The sequence below is a fragment of the Misgurnus anguillicaudatus genome, chromosome 25 (genome assembly GCF_027580225.2).
Source record: "Misgurnus anguillicaudatus chromosome 25, ASM2758022v2, whole genome shotgun sequence".
NCBI lineage: Eukaryota > Metazoa > Chordata > Actinopteri > Cypriniformes > Cobitidae > Misgurnus > Misgurnus anguillicaudatus.
Genome location: NC_073361.2, coordinates 21702711 through 21729659, shown reverse-complemented (window position 1 = coordinate 21729659; position 26949 = coordinate 21702711). Strand labels below are relative to the sequence as shown.

Below are 26949 nucleotides of genomic sequence, written 5' to 3'. Positions count from 1 at the left end.
TCCTTATTGTGTGGTGACTCCACTGACACTAACCATAGGAGATAGTACAATGCTCTCTGTCACAGGGCATTAAAGGAAACAAGGCATTGTCAAAGCTCAGAGAACGTCACAAAGACAGGCAGCGTAGAGCTCTGATAAAGCAGCAATTAACTAATTGCCTCAAGCAGTACAACATCAGACAATGTTATTATTAATGTGAGATAATACCGACGGATCTCCGCTTACAAGATACTGTCACTGTGCCACAGTTGCAATGAAACTGCGAAAGTGTGACGCGTGTAGGTTCGTGTCCGACACCCTTGTCATTAGCTATCATTTGGGAGAGAGAGCGCCGGGTCTGAATCCCTTCACTTTTGATTAGAGCACAGGCCAGTGATGACTGGGCCGTCCAGGTGTCAGGGTAAAGTTAGTGACCCCGTCCTCTCCGGTGCATCTTGCCTGCAAGTAATTAGTCCTGACTCCACCATTACCTCTTTCCTTCCCTTTCACTTCTCTGACCTTGCATCTTTTCTCTTATTTATTTCAGAAAAAGGATGCAAGTGTGTAATATATACATATACATGCATACAGTGGATTCCAAAAATCTGAGACTACTACTGAAAATGTATGTGTAATCAAATTTTTTATTTTTTTAAATATTAAAAGCATAATTTAAGTAAAAAAGTATTTTGTGTTTGGTATGCTTTGATGTCAGCTATGCACTCCAGCTGGCATGGACTCCAACGGTTTGTGCAAAACCCGATAATCCATGTTATCATCCCAGCATGACCAAAGAGCACCTTGTGTATTATTATTATTTTTAAATAACTATTATTGCTTATTTACTTTGTGAAGTAGTAACATTGAAAAATCATTAATATGTCTTACTTAATTATATCATACTTACAAAAATGTAAAAACGTGTTGTATTAACTAAATTATTTTAAATTTGTCAGGTTTAGTGTGCATGTGTTGCATCTCTGCTCGCTCTATATTTTTTCTCTGATAGAGGTCCTCTTCTGCCTTCTTTTCTATTCCCCATCCGCCTCACCAATCACAACTAAGTATGGAATTGATAGCTGCTATTGATTATCCATAGCAGTGCCTAATCGCGGCTAACCGTAGGAAGCTTTGCAGATTTAGCCAGCATCAGGCCAGGTCCGGTGATAATGCAGATGGAAATTGGACTAATACTGTCATCATGCAACAGACCGCCGCCTGCTCTTTTTCTGTGTAAGACGTCACCACTGTAGCTTTACCAAATGCAAGCTTGAGTGCTTATGATGATAGTTGTTAGAATAACATGCTTAATCGTGCACAATGAGATCTGAAAGCATATATATTAGGTTTGATTGAATGTTATCTGTAATGTATTTAAAACATAATAAATAACATATTGGTACCACTAACAACAAACAATATATTTCTTTATTAACCAGTATTAGCTCTAAGGTTAGCTAATACAAAATTTTATGTTTTTTTTTTTATTTCATGTTGAGTTGAATTATTAGTTCATGTTAGTTGATAGTGAATCTTATTGTGAAGTCTTACCCACATTTTTTTTGTGTTTAACAAGAGCTGAATTAAAAAAATACGCTTTCAAACAAATCCAACGCTCACATTATCCTGCGTTTTCCAAGCTTTTTTCCACGTCTGCTCTTCGCACTGATGAGTAACCCTCTTTAATAGGCTGCCATTATGCAGGCAGATTGGGAAGTTGACTGGGAAGTGCTCCTAGCTATTGCTGCATTTGAACCCTGTTAATATATGCAAATTAAAAGGAGTCGGGCCCCGGGATTGGTCCTGTTTTAAATAAAACGCGAATCTGATCAAGGCAATCTGCAGATGGGGTGCTATCAGAGGGAGCTCGGAGCAGCGGTTGATGATTCCTCGCCTGTATCTCTCTCTTCCATCATGCTGCACCGCATTAAAGAGACATGATTCATCAAGCGCAGGCACTAGTATTTTATGAAATTTCGCTCTTCAGGGCAAAGGCTTTTTTCCTTAATCAGAAGACACTGGGCTTGCTTAAGTGAAGTGCTCCACTCCGCGGTCATGCCGGATTTTCATTTAATTTGTTTGTGTGAAGGAGGGGCGTCTGGAGCAGGTGTGTATGATTGTGTGTGTTCTGCTGTATAGTGCATGTGGCCCATTATGTTTTATGGTGCATAAACTTTACACGCGCACCTGTCGGTGAACATATCCGTAGTGAGGTTTGCTTTTGAATAGGAGGCTTTTTCTTTGCTGTTATGTGAATTTAATGCTTTATACAGACTCTTAAGAGAGCGGAACTGGCAGTAGATAGCATTAAGTACCATGGATGGGGCGAAGGTCAGCTCATTGGCTGTTTCTGGTTGCATCTGCATAATGCTTAGTTCGACTCATCTATAGCTTTTCTCCCCTCTTATAATTACAACCAAGGATACCTGAAACAACCTCTATCAGGCCTCGACTTTCCCTTTGTGTGTAAGTGTAAAAATGTGGGTATTTTTCTTTCATTTGAAGGTGCTAAGAAATATCTTCTTCACCTTCTCACAAACCAATTAACTTGGTTTGAATAATTTATTATTCAGGGGTGATTCTGGTCCAAAATGGAACTTATGGGCCTTCACTACACATGAAGAAGCTACAGAAGGTCATATCCATCTTTTTCTCTTTATCAGTCTCACATGCTTGAGTTTCATATAATGCGACATCCATGTGACTTTTCACACTGATTTTCTCCGCTACAATGCACCTCATGTCAAGTCAGTTTGCTTTCCCATAACCCGTTCCTGAGCACAATGCAGTCACTTCATGAAGACTTCCTCTGCAATCCAAAGCACATCTCTAATGCTGCGTTCACACCAGCCGCTATAGAGGCGTCAAGCGCAAGTGATTTCAATGTTAAGTCAATGTGAAGACGCGTTGGTGCGCATCTGGAGGTCTCGCGGTGCGAATGAGGCGTTTAGCGCAGCGCGGTAGACGCGATTCCGCCTTGTTCGCACAATGGCGCGAATTGCCGCAGGAAACGCGCAAGTTGAAAATTTTTTAACTTTGCTGGAAAAATGCGCCATGTTAACCAATCAGGAGCTTGCTCTAGTAGTGACGTGATTGCAGGAAGCGAGCGAAGTTGCAGAAGCCCCTTCCATGACGCGAATTTCCGCGTGAATGTCTAGATGACTATAATTTCACGCGCGGCATTCATGCGCGAATAAAGCGAGTGCACTCAAAATGTTCAAGTGGCAAACTAGAAGTGTTAGACGCGAATTTGACGCCTCAAACACGGCTGGTGTGAACTCAGTAAGAATCTCACCATTCTTCCCAGAAACCATTCGTTTATGACTTAATTAGTAGTAATTTTGAATGAACAGTAAGTTGTGGATGCTGGTCAGGTGATTGGAGTAAGAGGGAATATGGAGGGATGTGGAATTAAACGGATTGATGTGGCGTGAGTCCGTCTGACATTCCTGTGTGAGAGGATCATCTAACAGCTGAAGCTGGTAATCCAGCCCTGTTGATAGAAAATAAAATGGTCATCTTTCATCTTTCCCCCCTGGACATGTACGGCAGGCAGATCTTCTTGCTTTGAGGAGAAGGCTTTCTTAAAGACCCCATGAAATTGTACAGCGAGCTCAATTTTTTTAGTTTTCACATATTTGCTATTTGTTTGTGTGGAATCTATTGAGGTGATTGGATATGATTGGCCCAAATGTAGGTACCCCTAAGAGATGTTTGCAAAAGGTTGTGCGTAAGCATATAGATAGACAAAACTTCTAAACATATCTAAAAATGTAATTTCAAGAGGACTTTTAAAGATACTGCCAATCTTGCTCATTTCCTCCATGTTTTTCATCTATTACTCAGTAGCCCCACCCTTGTGGAAAAGCTATTAAGGCGTTGTCTCGAGCTTGTCAGATCATGGCCAGGCAAAGGGGAAATATTCCATCTGAGCGGCACAGTGTCCTCAAGTGCTGCAATTAAGAGTGTCAGCATGCGGCCGCAGTCCTGTCTGAGTGCAAGGGGACGACGGGGGGGGTCGCAGGGCCCGTGCGACCGAGCAGACACTGCTGCAACCCAATAACCCTTGGTGATATGGTAACGGCGTTCTGTTTGATAAAGAAAAACAGACGATTCGTGCGGAAAGCGTGTAGAGCGTTAAGCCAATGAGACTCTCTCGTGGGTCAAGTGCTGCATTTGCATTTTGATGGGATGTTATCGAGTAATTAATGCACTAGTCAGAATGTATTACCCCAGGAGTGAATTGAAAGGTTCATTACCAAATCGCCCTCACTCCAGGAATAGGTATTTCTCCAGGCGTTTGCCTCTGACATGATGTTGTTCTTTCTTTCTCTCTCTCTCCATCTCATAGTGGCAGACTTTAGAGGTGAACAGTGCCTCTTAATAAGGGCATTCACTTTGGAGAGCGCTCATCTTAGTAAATGTACACATCAGGGCTGTGCCTCCTTGTCACTTTAATTGCTTCTGGAGGTTCTTAACAAGCCAATCTTCATCAGCCCAGGCCATGTTATGAATAACTTAGGGCATCGGAGGAATTCATGCTTAATAAAAAGAACCCAATTTATAAAAATGGAGTGCATTGTTTACAAAGCACACAGCGAGAGCTCTCAAGGCTTAGATTGTCCATTAGAAGAAGAGGAAGATGGGGAGATGGCCACTCAGAGTTGCTGAATATATGCAACCTAAAATATAATCACATTAGTTAGTAGTGGGCAGTTTTGGCCATTTTGTCTGTTTGGGCTTTAAATAATGTCGGTCTGTGTAGATGTGTGTATTAGATGTTTACTTAAAGGGGACATATCATGAAAATCTAACTTTTTATAATTGGGCCCCCATTGCTTCCATCAACCTAGAAAATGTGAAAAAGATCAATCCAGTAACTTTGTTTTGGTAAACCTTTCTCTGCAAGCATGCAAATAGGTCATTGAAATTTGACTCCCCTTGTGATGTCAGAAGGGGATAATACCGATCTGCACTATCCAACCACAGCACTGCCATTTAGTGCAGAGATCAGCTCATTTGCATTTTAAAGACACCCAAAAACGGCACATTTTTGCTCACACCTCCAAAGTGGCAATTTTAACATGTTATAATAAATTATCTATGTGGTATGTTGAGCTAGAACTTCACATACGTACTCTAGGGACACTAAAATGTATTTGACAACTTAAAAAAGTCTTATGAAATGTCCCCTTTAAATCTTATGGTGAATCTTGCACCATGTCTTAAAAAGTTAGGCTCTTTTTGGCATGTTTGGCTATAGTTGAATGTGTTTGATCTGCAATGTTTCTATGATTGATCATTTATCAGCTTACGTATATATTGTGAACATTTTTTTATTACTAGAGGCTGAAAGTACATTGCAGTCAGGTCTATACTACCACCTAGTGTGTAGCACAGCTGATTGTATACCATCAGAGACTCTAGAGTTCACCTCTAATTTCTGTCTAGCCTCACTTATTTGCCCCCCTTGCCAAACCCAACAGCGTACCGAGGGAAATTTGAGTGTGCTGGGAGATTAAAGGCTGAAATCAGGACCTTGCAAGCAATCATCAAATCCTGAGAACATTCTTTCATCTTCCATTCTTTCACCCTAATGCTAACGGTTTCATGTCACAACATTGTTGTTGCTTTTATCATTCTATAATAACTCTCCTACAAAAAAAGAGAGGGATATATGAAGAAAACGAGGGTAAGAGAGGCCTGTTCTTTCTCTGCGTTCATTTTAAATTTACGCAAGGCCTTTGGCTGTCACTGGATATATCCTTCCAGAACATTAATAGCCATTGTTCTGTTTTCATAATTGTTTGCTAAGCTAAAAGCCATGCTGAGTGAGAGAGAGTGTCTTGGTGAACCGTGCAACTGTGCGACGGGGACAAAATGGCGACGGGTGGCAGCTGACAGGTCCGTAAATCCCTGTCTTCCGCTCGGCCAGTTGTCTGTCAGCAGGGCATCATCGACACCAAACTGCAGCCCATCTCCCAGCCCATCAGCAGGTCTCACACGCCAGTGAATCCGAGACTTTTGTTCCCACTTGGGCTGATGGGAATGAGGAGGTAGACCACGGAAAAGCAGAGCAATTTTCTGCTATTTAAGCTTGGAGAGATGCCGCTCCTTGGAAAGTGTGTGCGTGTTTGTGAAAGGCGTTCGGAGAGGTAGGGAGTTTGTATGGAGTCACTGGACGAGATTTTTAGATTTAGGCATGCATGGAATTGAGGGTGAGATAATCAGCAATGTGAAATTGAAACCTGTTAGCTGGCCGATGCTGTCCTTACTTTAACACCACACACACACCTGGCTTTTTATGTGACTTTTACAGTTTAACGTTTTATGACATCCACAAATATAAAATCATACCCGACCATCGTTTCTTTAGAGTAATATGTTCATTGCAAATAATACAGGTTTGTTTTTTATGTAAAATGTGATCTTGGGTCTTGAGGCAAAAATAGGATAGTAAACATGATATTTTCCTTTATTGGCATGGCTAACAAACAGAAACAGTGGCGAGTTAATTACATTTTAAAACTAAAGGCATAGTGAAACATACCCAAAGCCTTTTTCCCCTGTAGCTATATCAACAAAACCACTAAGAGAGGGTTTTATGAAGTATGTCATGTCGTATTATTTTAATTAAAGTCTATCAGCGTAATTTTGCTTTTTTAACCCAGATTATAAAATGTTATACGTGTGCTCATTATTAATCTTATTTATGTGTTCGTCAGCCTGGCCATGTGACGGCTGGCTTCCTGCCTCCGATGACAGTTGCAAACAGTAGTCTCCTTTTAAAGGTATAATCACCCATCTCTTCTAATTAGGCGAAGAATGTGCGCTACATACAAAGAGCTTTGTTAGGATGCTGCCCCGAGCAAGCGATAACTCCTGCGCCTTCCCGCAGCCTGATCTGGGATCAGCTTTAGGGAGGCAGTATCTGACATTAGATTAAGAAAGGTTATTTGCAGAGGGGGAGTTACTCAGGTTACATTCCTTAAAGGGAAGTGGCTGGCCGGCTGGCACCCTGTCTTTATTTCACAGGCCGGTAAAGTGAGCAAGGCCCACTCGTATTATTCACCGGGGCAGGTTGATCGAAGCTCGGCTCGATAGCACTAAACCAGCTCATGCTCCAAAGATTTGTCTTACAAAACCTTGAAAACTGCTCTGAACATCCATACATTGATTTTTGTTGGCGGGGATCTCCGGGGCTTTCATGTAGAGGCTGGATCCATGCGGGGATGAGGAGAGAGGGCTTCCCCCTTCTCCAGAGGTGTGCCGAGAGAGCAGGGGGATTCCGTTTCAATAACCCGTCCGGAGGATTTGGTAACGCACGATGTAACGTTAAAGCTCAAAAACCACACATTCGTTTGTAAATAATTTACTTGATTTCAATATACGTGAATTTGTACATCATCATTGCGCTTCCTGTTAACATTCAGTTTTCTCTTGTTCTCCTTTGCTACTAATTCCTGTGCCTTTGATGTGATAAGGAAATGTTAAATCAAAGTGAAGCCTAATTACATATCTCGGGACTGGCTGGTTGTAGAGCATTGTTCATATTGTTAAAAGGGTAGCACGTGTAAGGGGAGGGGTCTATGTGTGTGTGTGTGTCTGCCTGGCAGCTGCCAGCATGCGTGCCACCTGCCATACATCTCTCCATTAGCATAATCACTCTCCAGCAAATGGCAATAATAGTGTCATGCACCTCTGTGTAATTGCCGCTGTCATAATATGTGCCTGACGATTGTGTTTTCTGCTTTGACATGGAGATCTCCGGTGCCACATTCGCGCACTGAAGTGGCTTTGATCTGACACCCAGGAACAGGGTGCAGCAAGGACATCCCTCTCTTAGTCGCACCGCTGTCACTGTCAAATGCAAATTACAAAGGATCATATGACAATATCACCAGGCTAAATGAAATGCATCGCTGCTTTCGTTAATATCACAAAACGTTACGGCTTGCGATCACAGGGATTATTAAAACTGCAAGCATGCGTGTGTCGGATTGTGGGTACTTCAATATTTATTTCTTATATGTGGAATATATGCAATGACACTTGGATAGCGATTTAGATCTAGATACTTGTTTGCATCGTTCCAAACAAAACCATATTGAAAAGAAGGCATTTTTAATGAAGAGGATGAGAAATTGCCAGCTTTTCTTACACTGATGTTTAACATAATTAGCCCACTCACATTTTGCTTCAAGGGACAGCTAGGGCAAGCAAATGAATAGCTAATGATCGCAGTGGCCAGCGGCGGTGAAGTCCGAGTGTGACTGACAACCGCCCCAGCCATTGTGACGAGCTCTTGTCCCTAATTGGGTCGGGGTTCGGAGACGAAGGAAAATGGAAGGATCGGGAAGAGGGGTGGGGGAGCGGGTAAACCGTGCAGAGGAGTCAAACAGGAATCCTAATAGATTGCATGCTAGGCTTGCTGACACCTCATTGCACCTTTATTTTGCAAGGGTGGCAAAATTTATACATTTAGTAAGATGGCGCCTGCATGTATTTTTCTCCTCTTAGACGGGTGCCGGTTGTGGTTATCTACCTTATTGTTTGATGTATAGCAACAAAATCGGGCAGTTGGCGTAAAAGCGTGTTTTCGTAATAAAAATGAATGATGTTACAGTTAAGGATAAAGGATTTACTTTCTCAGTTTTTCTTGAATGCATTGACATGCCCAATTCAAGGGCGCTGACGCTCTTCTTCGTCCCTTGGATCTTAAATTCTGAGCAATCCCTCCCCTAATCGTTCGGAGCAGGAGGAAAACACACAGCCTTTTTAAAGCATCTGTGTCTTAAACTGTCATTGATTAAATGTTAACTGATATACTCCAGTTGGCAATCTTGTTAGAGCTTCCAGTAGCCAAGATAGACAGTTTAGAGTCCCGGCTGATCAATATTACAGATAAAGATTTCATCCATCAATGAGGTCCCAAAACAAAAGGTGTCTGTTACCTGATTAGGCCGGCCAGAAACTCTCTCCCCCTCCGGACTGCCGACACAGCACAAGGAGTTTCATTCGATCGGCTACAAACATGGAGCCCATGTAATTACAGCGCCGAACAGTTCCGCAGATAACATGCCTTTGACTTAGCTCCGGATAAAGGTTAATCTCCCTCTGTCTGTCCGGCGAGATGGGTCTGGGCTTTATATATTTATTTAAGTCCTTCGGTAAGGCCACGGCCAGCGGCCGTTAGCGTGCGGTGCCTGGGAGAAAAGAGTTAGAACCCTGCGCATACCAATGCCAGCGCAAATGACCAAATCGATGGAGGAATGGCCACTGCTGTTTAAGAGTATCAATAAATGTTCCCTTATTTTCTCTTCAATGGCTAAGTGTTGTAGTTAAAAGTCCAACAGATGTCTTAATTGAAAGTTAATTTTAAATCAATGATAGGAGTCATTTAAATATTGATCGCGCTCTTTTGACTCAAATTGTAACTGTGCGGGCCCAACCCTGCATAATTCCCCCATTATTCCCTTTTTTAAAGCAACTTAAAATTTAATCAATAAGCCGCAATTAAGATGTTGTGAAAAAACCATTGACACTTTCTAAAGGCCCACAGGGTATGTCATTGTCTTTTCTAACACAGATATAGTGCATCCTTAATTACAAAGCGCATTTGTGGAGTTTTAATCGTGTTATGGCTGCATAAAACCAAACTATAGCTTTTATACTGCTTTTTAATTCAAGAGCACATAAAGTTTATGTCCGGGTGCACATGCGACGACGATACAGAATTATGGGGTTGAAGTTAAAAGCGCATGCTTATGGGCCCCGAATGCAGGGTATACACACTCTGTAGCAGACAAATGAGGGCGAACGACAGGAGCTGGAAGAAAAAAGCAGAGAGAACATTGTCAGAGGCCTCTGTCTATCAGGGTAATCTTATTTATTTAAAGCATATGTCTGCTGGTACTCCTTTGTCAGGGACTATTAGGGGGCAGTGCAGCCCATATGACATTGTTTAGCGAGTAATGAAATGGACATTTTTTGCATGTTTTTATAGAGTTGGAAGGGAGCGGACAGGCTCATTCATTTCCCGCTGTGGATGCCATCTCTCAGCCATTGTCAGACAACTCCCTGCTTTTCTTTCTCCTTGAGCCGCACTGCTGTTGTAAACCCCGTTTCCATTAAGAGATTTGACCGAGATGTTGTCCAAGCAGTCTAATTACATGTAGCCGCTGAGATTATTTTTCTTTGTTCTCTTTATAATGTGAATTTTCTGAACGACACGTCTCCCCGCTGGCCAATCAGAAGAGAGATTTATTTACGATCAAACTGCGCCTGGTACCGACTGTAACCTCTAAATGACCCCAGATGTTTTGATTGATAATAATAATGTGTTCAGAGAAAGTACTATTGGAGGCTTTCTCATTTGTCAGTTTGATATTTTCCAGTCCACAGTTTTTGTTCGTTTTACTTCTGTTTTTGAGGAATGACGCAGGTCTGCATTTGAGTTAAAGACGTGACACGGTTTTCAACAAATTCAGAAATCTTTGAAAAATACAATAAAAAAAATAATTACTCCTCCCGCATGATAAATATGTTTTTAATTTTATTTGAATTTGATGTCACATTTTATTTCATCATTTTATGTTGCTTTAAGTCACAATTGTTTAAGTAGTAAAACTGTCCTGAAATTGTAAAAAAGTTTTTTTGTCAGTTTGGTACAATATATATTTTATTGTATCTCCCAGAAATGATATAGCTTTTATATGGCTATTAATTGAAGAGCACATAAAGTTTATGATCGGATGCACATGTTCTGGTATATATATATAAATATATAATATTAAGATATATATATATATATATATATATATATATATATATATTCTTTTTTATTTATTTATCGTCTGTACCATCACATCGGCATCCGAACATAAACTTTATGTGCTCTTGAATTAAATTTTATATATATGAATGTATTTGAAAACTTTTTCGAGAATAGAGTGTGTGCACTTGGTGCAGGCAGACTGTTTTAATATTTTTTTTCTTGATGGTTACACAACTTGACATCACTACATCCAAATATTTGTAGGAAACGGTTTAAATGTTTTTCAAAGATATATTGAACATGAATGCACAGATTGCATTTCTTAGAATTTGGCATGCTTGTGAAAAAACTAACGTTTGAAGGTTTTCCTTTTTATCAAATCTGACATCCAAATTTGTCATCAACTCTATATATTTAAAAAAAAAACTCTGAGTGCAGGCCAAACTACAATTGCAGTCGTCTGTATGTCCTTACTATGCAATCCAGGTTTTCGGTCGAGTTTTCAAGAGCAGACCTGCACAGGGGTGACAGATTGGTCTTATTTGTCTGATAGAGTTGAGCAAGAAAATAGATCTAGAGCTGGTTACTTCATTAGGTTCTCTCATTGATTGAACCCCTTGCTGAAGTGATGCTGCAGCCTGCACTGATAACTGCTGGTAATAGAACAAAATGAATTCTTATCACAGAGATTGGAAAGGCCATTAACCCCGGCCCCCAGTGCTTTTCAAACGTCACAGACAGGAAACCGTGCGGTGCGCAGGAGGGAAAAAAACGCTATGCTCCGTCTGAGCCGGGGTCATGTTGGCGGCCGTGTGTGAAATTTCCAGCCCTTTTGGCTCCTGTGTAGATGAAACGGCTACCCGGGCAGATGTTTATAATCATGTCTTGAATAAATATTGGATGGAGAATAATAAAAAGAAAGAACGCAGAAAAAAAGAGATGGAGGGACCAAATGAACAGGAATCTGTTTATATTATTTTCAAATACTGAAGTAAGCCGGACCGTGGTGCCGCTTTATGTTTGATTTTCTCTGCGTGCCTCCGCTAAGCCGTATGGCACGGACATGAGAGGGCTTTTTGAGTACAATGCAGGTGTTCAGGGTTTGTCTGTGGAAACCTTTGAAGATGCATTCTTTAAAAGATTTAATGCTTGTTATTTGGGACCATTAATATCCCTTATGCAGGCGGGTGCAGAAACAGAAGTCTGCGAAAATTGAGAGGGGAAATTTCTGTTGGTACAGCAAAAGGAGAAGCTTTAATCTTCATCATGTTTATTCATTTGATGTAGTTGATTAATGGTGATGAGTGCATAATACATCCTGAGTACATCACCGAGGAAATGGTATAGCGCAGGCGAACTGTCTTGGATGAAAGTAACTGACAACAACAAAGAAGATTCAGCCGAGTGCTGATATAAAAGTTTTTCTGCATTAGTAGCGCACTTGCCTTGGAGAAAAGGCATCTATAGCAACAATATGAAATAATGGGGTTTGAATTTATTCCCTCCTTGTGGTTTAGTAAAATATGCTTTTAGTACTAAGTAAAATAAACTTTCACTTTCCCAGTATAATCAGTATAGAAGATTTCAATGCTTCAATTTGGTCAAAATGGTATATATGAAATGGGCTGCATTAGTACCAAACATTTGCTAAAGGACTTCTATTATCTATGAATTGCAAATAATAATTCAAAATATTATTTTAAAAGAATACATTTTTCTTCAATTAAGCTTTATTCATAATACCCTACATGAGAGGACACTTGAACATCTCCACAGCAGTACCTACAGCAGCTGAGCATGTCCGAATATGTGTCTATCTGAGATCCGCTCCCAGCAACAGAGGCGCAGAGGGAAACGGTCCTGCTCTCTGCGTGGATGTTTAGTATTTTAGACATGGTACATTAACGGCATCTGGTTAAGATCTAAATGCTTGTTAAATACACTGAAATTTGGAAAAAGTGGGTGCAAGACAGTGAGAGGGGAGAAAGATTCAGGTTGGGGGACGGCGGATCAACAAGTCAGTAAAGCTTATTATCCTGAAAGTATTACAACTGGCCCTTAACAAAGTAGTACAGGGTTTAGAGTTTCAAAGATTCCTTTAAAATCAAGTGACCCAAATGAAAACCATGGGGGGAAAGAATGTGACATCATGAAAACCATCGGCCGCTCAGAGCCGACCTGTGGTGTACTGGGAAATTAGTGTTCCTTACACCTCAACAAGAAAGAGAGCCAGAAATGATAATTACAACCAGATTTTTTAAAACGCTAAGATGAGAGAAAAATAAAACGACCATAGTGATAACAATAATAATCGTAGCGTTTAATTGTAGTACTTTCCGTAAACCCTTATGAAACAGCCCGAGTTCAATACTGATGGTATATTGTTGACAGACATACATAAACAATGTGAGGTGGGAGACACATTTTAATGAGCACAATCATTTTTGGGGTGTCCGCGGTCACGTTCACCGGCCATGTGTTTTACCGGCCGGATAATGACCAGAGTGAGGTGTTATAGCCCCCGCGAGGAGAGGAGGGATGCAGTCCGCAATCCACATCCATCATTAAGCTTTCTCAACCAGTGCTTTAATGAAAAGAAAGTATCTGGCATCGCATTTATAAATTTGTCCCCCCCATCTCTAAATGTAATAACAACAGAGCATCTAACAGAGCAACTAGAGATTTTTGGTTGCAAAAGGGCATCGTGCGCATTTTGATGAGGCAAAAACACACCATTGCGATAATTGTGACACCTCCTTGACCCCGGCCTCTCTCCGGCGCGCTATCATCCCACATCAGAGCGGGTCTCGCGGGACACTCGGGCTGTTGAACGGAAAACCATCGTAGATGTGTGGTTGATGTGTTTGCGGGTATGCTTGAAAGGGACGACCGGGGCAGTAAAAGTTGTCTACGACTCTGCTGTTTGCGATTAAGTTTGATGGGCAGAGAGTGTGCACGCCCCCCTCAAATGTTGCTGACACGTTGCCTCTGTAAAGCATTCAGATTACTCAAACTGTTGCCAGGGTCAGGCACAGTGCAGACACTACTATGATGTATAGGAAAGCATGTCTGGGAGTATCTCTCGCTCATGAAATGCATACCAGAAAAACTGCAGAACACCCTACTTAAAAGACGAAGGAGAGAGAGAGAGAAAGAGAGAGAGAGTAGGACAGTGGAAGGAAAGGAAAAAATGCTGTCTGATGAGACCCAGATGATAGCAACCCATCTTTTTTCCCCCTTATTCCTTCTGTTACTACCTTCATAATTCGGCCTTTTCTTTTTCGTGACACTCCATGTTTTATTAATGCATTCCACGATCACCTTAAAAATTTGATGCCCCCTCGAGGTAAAGCGCTCGCTAGCACTCTGACACTTCATTTCCCAGCTAGGGGGACTAGGATAGTAAATCTAGCCAACTGAGGAGAGCAGCTCACGTTGCGGACGGGTGCTAGAGGAGGAGGGGTAAGGGGGCCACGGTCTTGCCCCCGTACCCTTAGGGTGTGACGTTGTGCTGTGGTGTTTGTATATGTGTGTGTGCGAGTGTGTCTCTCCTTTATTAACCGACCTGAAATCTGGTCATGATCACAGACCTCCAGCTGGTCCTCAGCCCCCCCCCCCTCGTTCGAGTCACGCAGATTCTCATCTGCCTACTGAGGCTGAGCACTCTCTCTCTCTCTTTCTTATTAGCCCTCTGCATTGACACTGGCTTAAGCTCAAACACAACCTCCGTCCAGAGCCCTTCTGCCCCACAAACACCTCCTTCCCCCACACCACTCGCCCTCTTTCACCCCCAGCTCTGCTTCAACTGCCTATCTGGGTCTTATGACAGATGTGAACTGAGGAACACTGCTATGATGACGCTACTGTGTGTGTGTGTAAATATATGTTTGTATATGTGTTATTATAGTTGTTATAAAAAGCGTGGTCATTTTCTTTTTCTTTATTTTTTTAATGATTGACAGTTCATTTTGGTTTTATAACTTGAATAGTAAATAGAATAGTTGTGTTGCCAAATATTTGTCAAATGGTGTATGGTATTGAAAGCATTATATGTATATATATGACATATACATATGCACACATAATGTAGGCATACAAAGGCATCCTTTTTCGCAGGAAAGACAGCAGGTTTTTTGTTTTACTTAAGAAAAGCAGCATGTACATCTAAAGAGACCCCCAGATATCATGCATATATCTACACATGCATACACACACAGCGCCTTTGTTGCAGGACGTATTAGAGCACACCGTCACCGCATGTGCGCCAAAATAGCAATTTTTGCAGCCGGCTGCCAGCAGTGACAGGAGATATTTCATCCTGTTGTCAGAATATTATTAATAAAACATCAGGACTAGAGTGCAGCACAATTTTGCCTTTCAATCACTCTCAGCATCTGCCATGAAAATTTCATGCTGTATATAATTTCCACTTAATGTATTGCACTTAAAACGTCGGTGCCAGTGCTGTGCTGGGATTTTTTCTTTTTAAAGGGTTAATTATATCATGTATCCGTAGAGCCGGGACCCTCTGCTTACCAAACAATGACTTGAGTGATTGTATGCAAATGTGCCGGTGACCTTTTTGCCTCCCCGTGGTCAATTTATATGGTTATTAAGGTTTTATAAAATGGATGAGCGAGCACTTTGTACGCCATTTTCCTGCCTCGTGTTGTCCTAATTTATTTCATTTCTCGCGGGGTCTCCCAAAATATGTTTATTTCTCTCCCTCTCACTTTCTCTGTCTGTTTCGTTTCTCTCTTTCTTCCCCCGCCGTGTGCCATGTGATGGAAGCTGCATGGGGTGGAGAGAGAGAGAGCGAGAGAGAGAGAGAGAGAGAGAGAGAGACAGGAGTGGTTATCTGGCATTACTCAGCCTGCTAAAAATTCATTAAAATGTGACATCAGCGCAGTGAGAGACAAATGCTCTCTGGATGAAAGGGAACAGTAGGCCTTTCAGGGATTAGAGGCACATGGCCTCAACCTATCACCTAACAGCATAAACAGATTAATCCACTGGCAGTGCTGCAAAGATACACAGAATTATTAAACACGGTGTTTGGGGGGAGGTCGAGTCTACGGAAAAATTTTCATGTAATCTGCCCAGGCTAACAATCTGGGGAAGGTTGTAATTTGGACCCCAGAAGACGATTCGTATTTCAGAATGTCCTGGGGTGTTAAACCAGATGGGCTCCAATCAGAATCCCAAAGATCACGACATGCACGCCAGTGTTAAACTGTTGAGGTGCTGAACATCTTCAAAGACAGAGTCGCCCTAACCTCTAGTGGGTAACCGAATGCCATTCCTGTGTTCAGTTGTAGAAGAACCAGGTGAGGACAGCGAGGAATCCCCACGAGCCTCCTCACTGGCCGCGGCCGAGGACAAAGACTCGAGCAGGAGGGACGTCATAGAGGGCAAGACGACCGAGAAGGACTCTAGTAAGACCTTTAGTTTTGGTCTTTTTCCTGGTACCTTTTCTCCAACGTTGCTCTAACCCTCTCTAACACACACACACACACACACACACACAACTTCTACATTTGTTGTTCTCACCCTTATTTTTCTTACACTGGGGCTTTTCCTGCTAATTACAGCTGCATGTGTGGGTTGCATGTGAATTTTATCAGTAGCCTCCTACTGACCCATTTTAATCATAGCCATCTGATGGCAGTGATGTGGATAAGGCAAAGAATATTCTGCAATGACCACCAAGATTATTTTTTAATCAAATCAGTTTGCTTGCTTGTAATTTCTAAGCGCCTTTCATTAATCTTTGCTGTTCTTGCGATTCCTCTGATGACATATTAATTTCGGGTGAGCACAGGATTAGATGGCGCTCGAGTGTATACTTTTCTCTTTTTTTTAAATTGCACCCTCGTAACCCTTAGCGTGTGTTTTTCTGTGTAATTCAGGCAACGCACCGCCTATCAGAGCCCATTGTCCTTGGCGCAGAGTAACTGCAGATACGACTGGTAACACATTAGCAAGGGCAACAATCCTTACAAAACAGTGTTGTGTTGAGATCAGGAAACAGCCCCCGGAGCTAGCATCTGGCATCACTACCTAAGGCTCTGTTGTATTTGATTTGCCAAATAAGAATTCATATGTGCGTTTTTATGTATGAGATGGAAATATATGGTGGAAATGAATATTACATTAGACGTCTTTCCATGCACACCATACCTTGCTACATAATGCTGGGTTCAATGGAGCAGAGGAAATGCTGAAACAGGACAGAGCCTATTAGTTTAGCCAGTCGTTTATCTTTTATCCATATAGCCATGACAGGCCTGTCTGAGGCAGCTCATACTCAATGCATTTACATGAACTATTACATGCGGCGTCATTTAATGCTGCGGTCGGGATGCAGATCTCACTTAAACTTGCTATATGTGAATATATATATATGCTAACCTTGTAGTGTGATATTTTTTCATTTATTGTTTTTTCCTTTTTAAAGCGGCAACATTCATATTCAGATTAGAAAATATCCATACCCGAATGGTTTTTGCTTTGTTTTTTAAAATCCATTGCTTTGAAGAACAGTACGAATGGATTTTAGGTTGCTCTGTTGAACCCATATGTTAAATGTGGATTTCAACTACAAACTTGATCTTTAATGTGGTTTTGAATATAAAACACAAGGCTGCTGCATATTAAAGATTATATATAGAGATATTAGCAAAAACAGCTCATTTTACACACATTCTCATTTTAATATAGTGTCACTGTGGATTAATTATAATCCAAAATTTGCATTTTCCATGTAAATGTCCTAATCTGGATCAACTCCAGATTACTTTGTGCTCTGTTTGGATGTGACACGGATGCACGTCACTGGCTTTAGAAAACACAGGCAAAGATGAACATTAGCTGTCATTATTACTATTTTCTGCATACCTGCCTTAAATTAGCAAGGAAATGAATCATTGTTCCCAATTCCCATTTTTCAGATCATCTTGCACAATTTAAAATAATGCAGTTGAATTAAATAGAATGCAAGGCAGAGCAAATGTTGCATATTTAACATGAGCATTTGCATTCGAAACATTATTTGCATGTTTCCACAATGTTTCCAGCTCTGAAATGAGGATTTATTCAATTGCTGTCTGTCTAGATATTAGATTAAAATAAATTAAAAGTATTTGCATATTTCATTGAAGGCCTAGAGCTATGAATTCTTTAACTGACTTAATCAATTCAGAAGGTCCTGTAGGATTTGCCAAGTATGACATCCGTCGGTTTACGCCTCGTCTGAAATGTGATGGTAAAGCTGATGGACTCAAATGCGGTTTGTGCTGAAAATACAGAGAAAATTCAAATGTTATCTGCTGAACTGTAGGTCACACTAATGCGTAACCTCAACCTCTTGTCCTTGTAAATCACTAAAGTTCTTGAAGCGTCCCAGGGTCCGACTTTATTTATTGTCCTGTCACCTAAGCCAGACTGGCTGGACTGGAGACCAGTAAATTGAATAGTAAATTTATGGCGCTTTTATCAGGCGAGTCCCGTGTAATTGGCATTTGCAGGGAAAAGAAATTTTGAAATAAAATTGCTTGTCATGTGAGAACATACTCATGGTTTGCAGACCAGTAGCGCTTTTGAATGGCGATTATCAGCTACCTGTGTTTTGTTCATGTTAAAGGGGGAGAACAACGCACTGAAAATTAACAAGACTCAAAATGGCCTCTCTGTGTGTAGAAGACAGATCAGATTAGTGAGATATCTATTTCTTCTTTTGAAAAACAGTTTGGGTGAATTATCAGAGGTGTTTAAAGAAACATAGCTTGCATGATTTTAAAAATCCCATTGACAGTTGTAAATAAAGATGGGTGGCCGGTCTGCAGCTCTCGTCCCTGTAATGCAAACAGCTTGAATGTCATAAATCACTGTTTGATTTATCTAATCAAGCAAGGTCCTGCTTCTCAAAGACATTTGTCATTCGGATGGAAAGAAAAGGGGGGCTGTGGTGTCAAAATTATTTTCTCTATTGCTTCATTGCACTGTGTGTGTGTGTGTGTGTGCGTGTGTGTGTGTGTTTGAAGACAAAGAAAAGGGCAGTTTCATTTAGTGTGAGGTACAGAGTACACAAAGAACCTTTCTATTGAGTAACTGCACAATACTACAATATGATGAAGACTATTGTGTTGGAGGTATTATAAAATAATATTTTAAGATTTAAATAGTAAATGTAGCTGTCAGTTTACCAAAGCCTTAAGCCTGTATTGTGTTTGCAGATATTTTCCTCTTTATTTTTTTCCTATTATAGTATTGAGTCCATCTGCAATCTTCTTTAAATGTTTATGAAGGCAGTGTGTTGATTAAGGAAATAAATCATAAGGATGGATACTCATGTAGAGCAGATTAGCCCCCAAGACTATACATTTACATTCAATATGATGGCAATCAATGGATGGGCCTCATTGCATTGTAAAATGTATTTGCACCCAGTTGTCCAGGAGTCGCCTTCTCACCCGGGAAATAATTTAGTTAGATTGACTGGAAGATGAGCGAAAATTGAAAGTTAAAATTAGAAATCCTTATAATAAACAGAGGGAAGAAAAAAGTCAGATGGTGAGGTACAGCAATGAGATTGGGGAGCCTCGCAAATGAGGTTTTCTGTTTGTCATGAAATGCATGTGAGAGACAGCAGAGATATCAAGGCCAAGAGAGAAAAAAAATTACCTTGCTATTTGAGACTGCAGACCATATTCTGATGCTCTTGGAAATTTGTATTGTGCCCTTGTGGTTTTTACTCCTCCCGTGTCACTTTTTTTGGCAGGCTAATATGTCAGGCTGATGATATGTAAGACCGCAATAAAATAAGCAGAGGTCCTTGTAATTCAAAGAATTAAGATATTGAAATATTCTTTAAACACATAATGAGCAGACAAAATGCAGTACATTTTTTCACCATCCATTTTCAGTGCCAGCTAAGCCTTGATTCATAAGAGTAATACACACATTTAGCCTAGAGTGACCAGATTAGAATGAAGAACAGCGAGCAGGATTTCTTTGTGTGCAGCATATGCAGCGAGAGGATAAATAGCATTGACTGAGGAGGCTGAGACACTGTCTGTATCTGAGGATACAGGGGTAATGAAAGATTTATCACTCTGTGCAGCATACTCTAAATACAACTGGGGGCTGATTTGCTGAATTGAGCTCAGCTGAAATGGAAATAACATGGCAACCCCCCTTTAATACGGAGTATGAGGCATAGATATTCAGGGAGATGCTGTGGAAGGTGATTTGGCTGTCTCTAGCCCCAAATGAACTGCATAATGGTACTGTGGACCGCAATGCAATAACAATGAATTTAAACCTCTATTTATTTGCGAATATCTTCATAGCAGAAATTGCTTTGCGAATATAGATTTTTGATGGATTCTCTGGTATTCGTGCTCAAAAATCAATACGCGCACTTTACATGCATAGTATTAGGTTTAATTTTACTCGCATTTTTAAGAATTTTTTTTATATTAAATGTAAAATATTTTACCCAAATATGAAGTGTGAGGGTCATTGTACAAACAAATAGCCTTTAAGTATCAGGAGTGCAGATTAAGGTTATGACCGAAGATATCCTATCTGTTTATTTTCAGGAATTAATACAGTGGCTAAGGAAACCCTGGGGACTGCTACAGCAGGCAAGCGGTCACTTCAGCAAGAAAAAGAAAATGACAGTCCACCCAAGAGGCCTAAATCAGCTGAAGACCAGACGCTGTCCAATGAGCAGGTTAGTATTTTTGATCTGTTAAGAATAATGAGATTGATTGTAGCCATCTTTTGTATAAATTGGATTATTGTTTTAATTTTTTTAATTAAAAAATTCCAAGTTATATTTAAAGGCATTGCCCTGCCTTGAAATAACCTTTCTAAAAGGCATTTTACAACAAGGTTACATTAAGACAGGTACTGAGGCTTTTCAGTTTAATGGTACACCATGTAATTAGCCAGTGTCTGAAATGGTTCATGTCGACATCCTTTGTAACCTTCTGATTAGAAATTCCAGTCATTCAAGTTTTGTTAATTAAGTTAGTTGAAATGAAACCTTTAATTAAAGGAAATTAGTTTGGACAGACGTTGTACAGAGTCCTACTTGTTTTGTTTGGAATTTGGTTAATTTCCCTTGGGGATCATCTTGTAATTTACAGCACAATCACTCATATGTTGAAGTTTACAGCGGTTCTTATAAAGTGTGTTATGATCATCTCTGTTCGTTCAGGTGCAGCAGTGCCCATACTGTAATTACAGTAACAAGGATGCAAATCGTTTACAGTTGCACATCATGTCCCAGCATTCCATGCAGCCTGTCATCAGCTGCCCATTGTGTCAGGATGTCCTCAGTAACAAGATTCACTTACAGCTGCATCTCACTCACCTCCACAGCGTGGCTCCAGATTGTGTGGAGAAGTTGCTTATGACAGTATGTGCATTATACATTATATATTTTATATAAATATTTTTGAGTTACTTAAATCTCTACCTTTTTTCAAGCTGATTTGTATAGTGTTTTTGTATTTTATTAAAGAATTGTTTTTCATTTTCCCTTAGGTTGCGGGTCCAGATGTTCCAGGGCCCAATAATTCCCTGCTGCCTGTATCATTACAAGACAATGTCCCATCTTTGATGGATTCTTCAATTGTTACCCCAGAGGGATCTGGAAAACCCATGGGTAAGCACATTATGAAGCCAAAATGTCTTCTGAAATGTATGGACTGCATTAAAACATTCCGCAGAAAAAAATCTTAATCTTTTATAATGAAAATTCTTGAGGTATTCTGAAACCTCTTCCCTTTTCCAACAGGAAACAGCTCTAAGGATTCAAAAAGCAGCACAGGCCAAGACAAAAGTGAAGTAGAACTTGCCAATGAGGAACTCAAGCCGCCAAAGGAAGCTGCTGAGGCCCCTGATTGGAAGAAGGCTAGTGGTCAGGACAGGAAGAGCCCAGATTCCCTGCAGGAACATCTTAGTGATGCACAGAAGCGGCAGCAGCTCTCAGTCTCTGATCGCCATGTCTACAAATACCGTTGTAACCATTGCAGCCTGGCTTTCAAGACAATACAAAAGCTTGAGATACATTCCCAATACCATGCCATTCGTGCAGCCACAATGTGCAGCCTGTGCCAGCGTAGTTTCAGGACATTCCTTGCCCTTCGAAAGCATCTGGAGACTGGTCACCCTGAGCTAAGTGAAGCCGAAGTACAACAGCTCTGTGCGAACCTGCCTCTAAATGGTGACATTGTAGAGAGTGAGATGAGGGCTTTGGAAGAGGCACAGGCATTTGAGAATGAATTAGACAAAGATGATGAGCTTGACCAAGAAGGGAAAGCCAGTCCCACTGGAAGTGACAGCAGCTCCCTGCTTGACGACATGGGTTCAGAGCCAAAGCGTACCTTACCCTTTAGGAAAGGTCCAAATTTCACAATGGAAAAGTTTTTAGATCCCTCGCGTCCATACAAATGCACAGTATGCAAAGAGTCCTTTACCCAAAAGAACATTCTTCTTGTTCACTATAATTCTGTTTCACATTTGCATAAGCTGAAAAAAGTTATCCAGGAGGCCTCAAGCCCAGTTCCCCAGGAGACCAGCAACAATGTTGACAACAAACCATACAAATGCAATATATGTAACGTTGCTTATAGCCAAAGCTCAACCTTGGAGATTCACATGAGGTCTGTACTTCATCAGACAAAAGCTCGAACCGCCAAAACGGAGACTAGCAGCAGTGCTGGGGGTGGGAGCAGTGGAAGTACTCCGGCTAAAAGCCCTGCTCCACTAAATCAGGGAAACACAGATTCTGCAAGCGCACCAGTATCCTCTAACAAAGAAAACACTGTAGATGCCAAAGAAGTTACCATTAAGCAAACTACTGATCACATCTCTGTGCAGCCCACCCACCCACCAACTCAGTCACCAGCACAGCTTCAAATGCAACTACAGCACGAGCTCCAGCAGCAAGCTGCATTCTTTCAGCCACAGTTTTTGAACCCAGCATTCTTTCCCCATTTCCCAATGACACCAGAAGCCCTGTTGCAATTCCAGCAGCCCCAGTTTCTTTTTCCGTTCTACATTCCTGGAGCTGAATTTAACATCAGCCCCGAGCTTGCATTGCATTCTGCTGCATTTGGAATGCCTGGCATGACAGGATCTTTTCTTGAAGATCTAAAGCAGCAGATGCAACAACAACACCAGCTGGGCCAACAGCAGCAGCTTCAGCTATCACAGCAGCAATCTCAACAGCAGGCCTCCCAGGCTCAGATGCAGCAACAGCAGCAAAAAGCACAGCAGCAGAGCCAAAAGCTTAAAATGGAGTCCAACCACATTGCTCTGTCTGAGATTCAGATGTCTAGAGATGCTGAAGAACATCTAGAAAAGCATGAAAGCAAAGCCAAGCAGGATATAGCTAATGATGGTGATGGCACAAAAGATAATAAAGATTCCAGAAAACCTAAGTTTTCAGAACCTCTAATTCCTCCACCACGCATCATTTCAGGAGCTAGAGGTAATGCGGCCAAAGCACTACTGGAGAATTTTGGCTTTGAACTGGTCATTCAGTACAATGAGAATAGGCAGAAAAGCCAGAAAAAGAATAGAGAGGAAGAATTGACTGACAAACTAGAGTGTGGACTGTGTGGAAAATTTTTCTCTAACATGCTGATTCTTAAAAGCCATCAGGAACATGTGCATGGGCAGTTTTTTCCATATGTGGAGCTAGAGAAATTTGCCCAACAGTACAGGGAGGCATATGACAAGCTGTACCCCATAAACCCAGCATCTCCAGAAAGTCCACCACCACCTCCCCCTCCTCCACCTGCTCCAGTGACAACTCTCCCTGCTCCTGCTTCAGTGGGAAAATCGCAGACACCTTCCCCTGCACCTCTGCAGACTCCTCAACAACAACAACAACAACCGCCACCTCCCCCTCCACCCCCACCACCTCCACCACCCACTGCACCTCCTCAAGTCCAGCTCCCTGTTTCTCTTGACTTGCCAATTTTCCCACCACTGATGATGCAATCAGTGCAGCACCCTGGGCTACCACCACAGCTTGCACTGCAGCTTCCAACAATGGACTCTTTATCTTCTGACCTCACACAGTTATGTCAACAACAACTGGGACTGGATCCAAACTTCCTGCGGCAGTCTCAGTTCAAGCGTCCTCGCACTAGAATCACAGATGATCAGCTAAAAATCCTCCGTGCTCACTTTGACATCAACAATTCTCCCAACGAAGAACAGATTCAAGAAATGGCAGATAAATCTGGCCTTCCACAGAAGGTCATAAAGCACTGGTTCCGCAACACACTCTTTAAAGAGCGTCAGAGAAGCAAAGATTCTCCATACAATTTCAGCATCCCACCCATGACAACACTGGAAGATATTAGACTTGAATCCCAAGTAAACATGCTTGAGTACTACAGAACTGATGCTACGGCCAACAAAAGGTCATCAAGAACACGTTTCACAGATTATCAACTACGAGTTCTCCAAGACTTCTTTGATACCAATGCTTACCCTAAGGATGATGAAATTGAGCAGCTCTCCACTGTTCTCAACCTGCCAACACGAGTGATAGTGGTGTGGTTTCAAAATGCACGTCAGAAGGCTCGAAAAAGTTATGAGAACCAAGCAGATGCAAAAGACGCTGAAAAGAAAGAACTAACAAATGAACGATACATCAGGACCAACAACATGCAGTACCAATGTAAGAAATGCAGTGTTATTTTCCCCCGAATTTTTGACCTCATTACTCACCAAAAGAAGCAATGCTATAAAGATGAGGATGATGAAGCAGCAGATGAAAATAATTATGAGGAATTAACAGAGAACAATGAGTTGATTTCAGCAAAGCCAGCAGAACTATCAAAACATCCCCTTGTAACAGCAAGCAGCTCTGGCTCCAGCTCTCCTCTAATGCCTTCACCCCGACCTGATGTAGGAAAAACCTCACCTAAACCTGAACTTCTCCAGGAAAAGACAAAATTGGGAGAAATTGCTCCATTGCAGACACCAAAAAGTTTGAGTGATCTAAAAACTTCCAAGGCCTCCACCCCTCAGCCTCCCCCCCAAAAAGTACCTCAATCCCCAATGTCAAGACCGCATTCACAGCCCCAGTCCACAGCTGTCCCTTCAAGTCCTTTGTCTATTGCACTGTCATCGCTTAACAACAGCCTTCCCCCACAGATGTTACAGTACCATTGTGATCAGTGCAAAATCGCTTTCCCAACACTAGAACTGTGGCAGGAGCACCAACACATGCATTTTCTGGCTGCTCAAAACCAATTCCTGCACTCACAGTTTTTAGAAAGACCAGTGGATATGCCCTATATGATCTTTGACCCCAATAACCCACTTATGACTGGTCAACTCCTGTCTGGAGCCCTGTCACAGATGCCAACTCCAAGCAGCTCTGGCCTTGCCTCTGCTGTTAACTCCAGCTCTATGAAACGTAAATTAGATGAAAAAGAGGATGGATCCCATGAAAAAGATGGCATTACAAGTGGTGAAGATCAGCACAGAGATAAGCGTCTTAGAACTACCATTACTCCAGAACAACTTGAGATTCTCTATGATAAATACTTACTTGATTCAAACCCAACACGAAAGATGTTAGATCACATTGCTCGTGAAGTCGGTCTAAAGAAAAGGGTTGTCCAAGTCTGGTTTCAGAATACCCGAGCCAGAGAGAGGAAAGGACAGTTTAGAGCACTTGGGCCTTCCCAAACTCACAAAAAGTGCCCATTCTGCAGGGCATTGTTTAAGGCCAAGTCAGCCCTTGATAGCCACATTCGTTCAAGACACTGGCATGAGGCTAAACAGGCGGGCTTTAGTTTGCCTCCAAGTCCAATGATGCCTCAAGATGATGGAGCTCAAAGCCCTCATAAGTACAATTTCTCTGACTATCTACAGGTGGCCACAAAGACTGAGACAAATGATAGTGAGCCCCCAAATGCATCCTCCACTCCAGTTAAGCCTTCAGAGTTGGCATTTAAAAACCTTTTGAGCTTATCATGCTTAAAATCAGAAAACAGTGATGAATTTGAGGGGCTTAACATGAGTTCCACAGAGGCCTCTTTTGATACCAACAAAATTGACTTTGATGAGACCTCCTCAATTAACACAGCTGTAAGTGATGCTACAACTGGAGATGAGACTAATAATGAGGTTGAAAATCTCACAATGAACGGAAGTGAGAAAGTGACTGAGAACAAAATAAACCAAGCACAACACTCTGAGATAAATGATGATAGATTCCCTTTCAACATGGTTAGCCCAGCGCTAAGTTTCAGAGACAGTGAGTACTTTAGTTGCAGAGATGAGGACTTTGATGAATGTGCAGACAGGAGTGAAACTTCAAGTTTAGCTGATCCAAGTTCACCCAGTCCATTTGGAGGTCCTAATCCTTTCAAGTCTGCAAAGTCTCTCTCTGGTGGAGAGAGACCAGGCCACAAGCGTTTTAGAACCCAAATGAGCAACCTACAGCTTAAAGTCCTTAAGGCTTGCTTCAGTGACTACCGCACACCCACTATGCAAGAGTGTGAAATGCTGGGCAATGAAATAGGACTCCCAAAACGTGTTGTGCAGGTTTGGTTTCAGAATGCTCGTGCAAAAGAAAAGAAATTCAAAATAAACATTGGAAAGCCATTCATGATAAGCCAAGGTTCACCAGATGGGCCAAGGCCAGAGTGTTCATTATGTGGAGTGAAGTATACAGCCAGACTTTCAATTCGAGATCATATATTCTCAAAGCAGCACATTGCAAAGGTGCAGGAAACCCTGGGGAACCAGGTTGATAGAGAAAAAGACTATCTTGCACCTACCACTGTCCGCCAGCTTATGGCCCAACAAGAATTTGACCGTTTGAAGAAGGTAACCGATGTACTCAACTTGCCAGCCCAGCAGCAATCTGCAGTGGATAATAATGCACTTCATGGCCTTAGCCTGCCAACTGCCTACCCAGGAATATCTGGTCTCCCACCAGTACTTCTTCCTGGTGTCAATGGGCCATCTTCCCTTCCGGGTTTCCCACCAAATACACCTGGTGAGTTAGTATGACAAAAACACAGTATATACTTTATGAACTATTTGAACAATTTATGCATTAAATGCACATAGTGCTACTTCCAGATATATCTGCTGGTGCTGTTGAGGATTGTGACATTTACTGATATATTGGATTTAGGATTTAT

At 41.6% G+C, this 26949-nt stretch overlaps 1 protein-coding gene across 6 annotated transcripts in view; it reads left to right on the top strand.

Moving 5' to 3' along the window:
- Nucleotides 1-26949, top strand: part of zfhx4 (zinc finger homeobox 4) — a 314082-nt gene that overhangs the window by 282662 nt on the left and 4471 nt on the right. For 5 of the 6 annotated variants that reach the window (XM_055182909.2, XM_055182907.2, XM_055182913.2 and 2 more), the window contains 5 exons: nt 16069-16191; nt 20359-20492; nt 20982-21182; nt 21311-21431; nt 21564-26801. In XM_055182909.2, coding sequence (XP_055038884.2) covers nt 16069-16191; nt 20359-20492; nt 20982-21182; nt 21311-21431; nt 21564-26801 — 5817 coding nt within the window. The remainder of the gene's footprint in view (nt 1-16068; nt 16192-20358; nt 20493-20981; nt 21183-21310; nt 21432-21563; nt 26802-26949) is intronic. The other variant, XM_055182915.2, reaches the window with a different exon arrangement.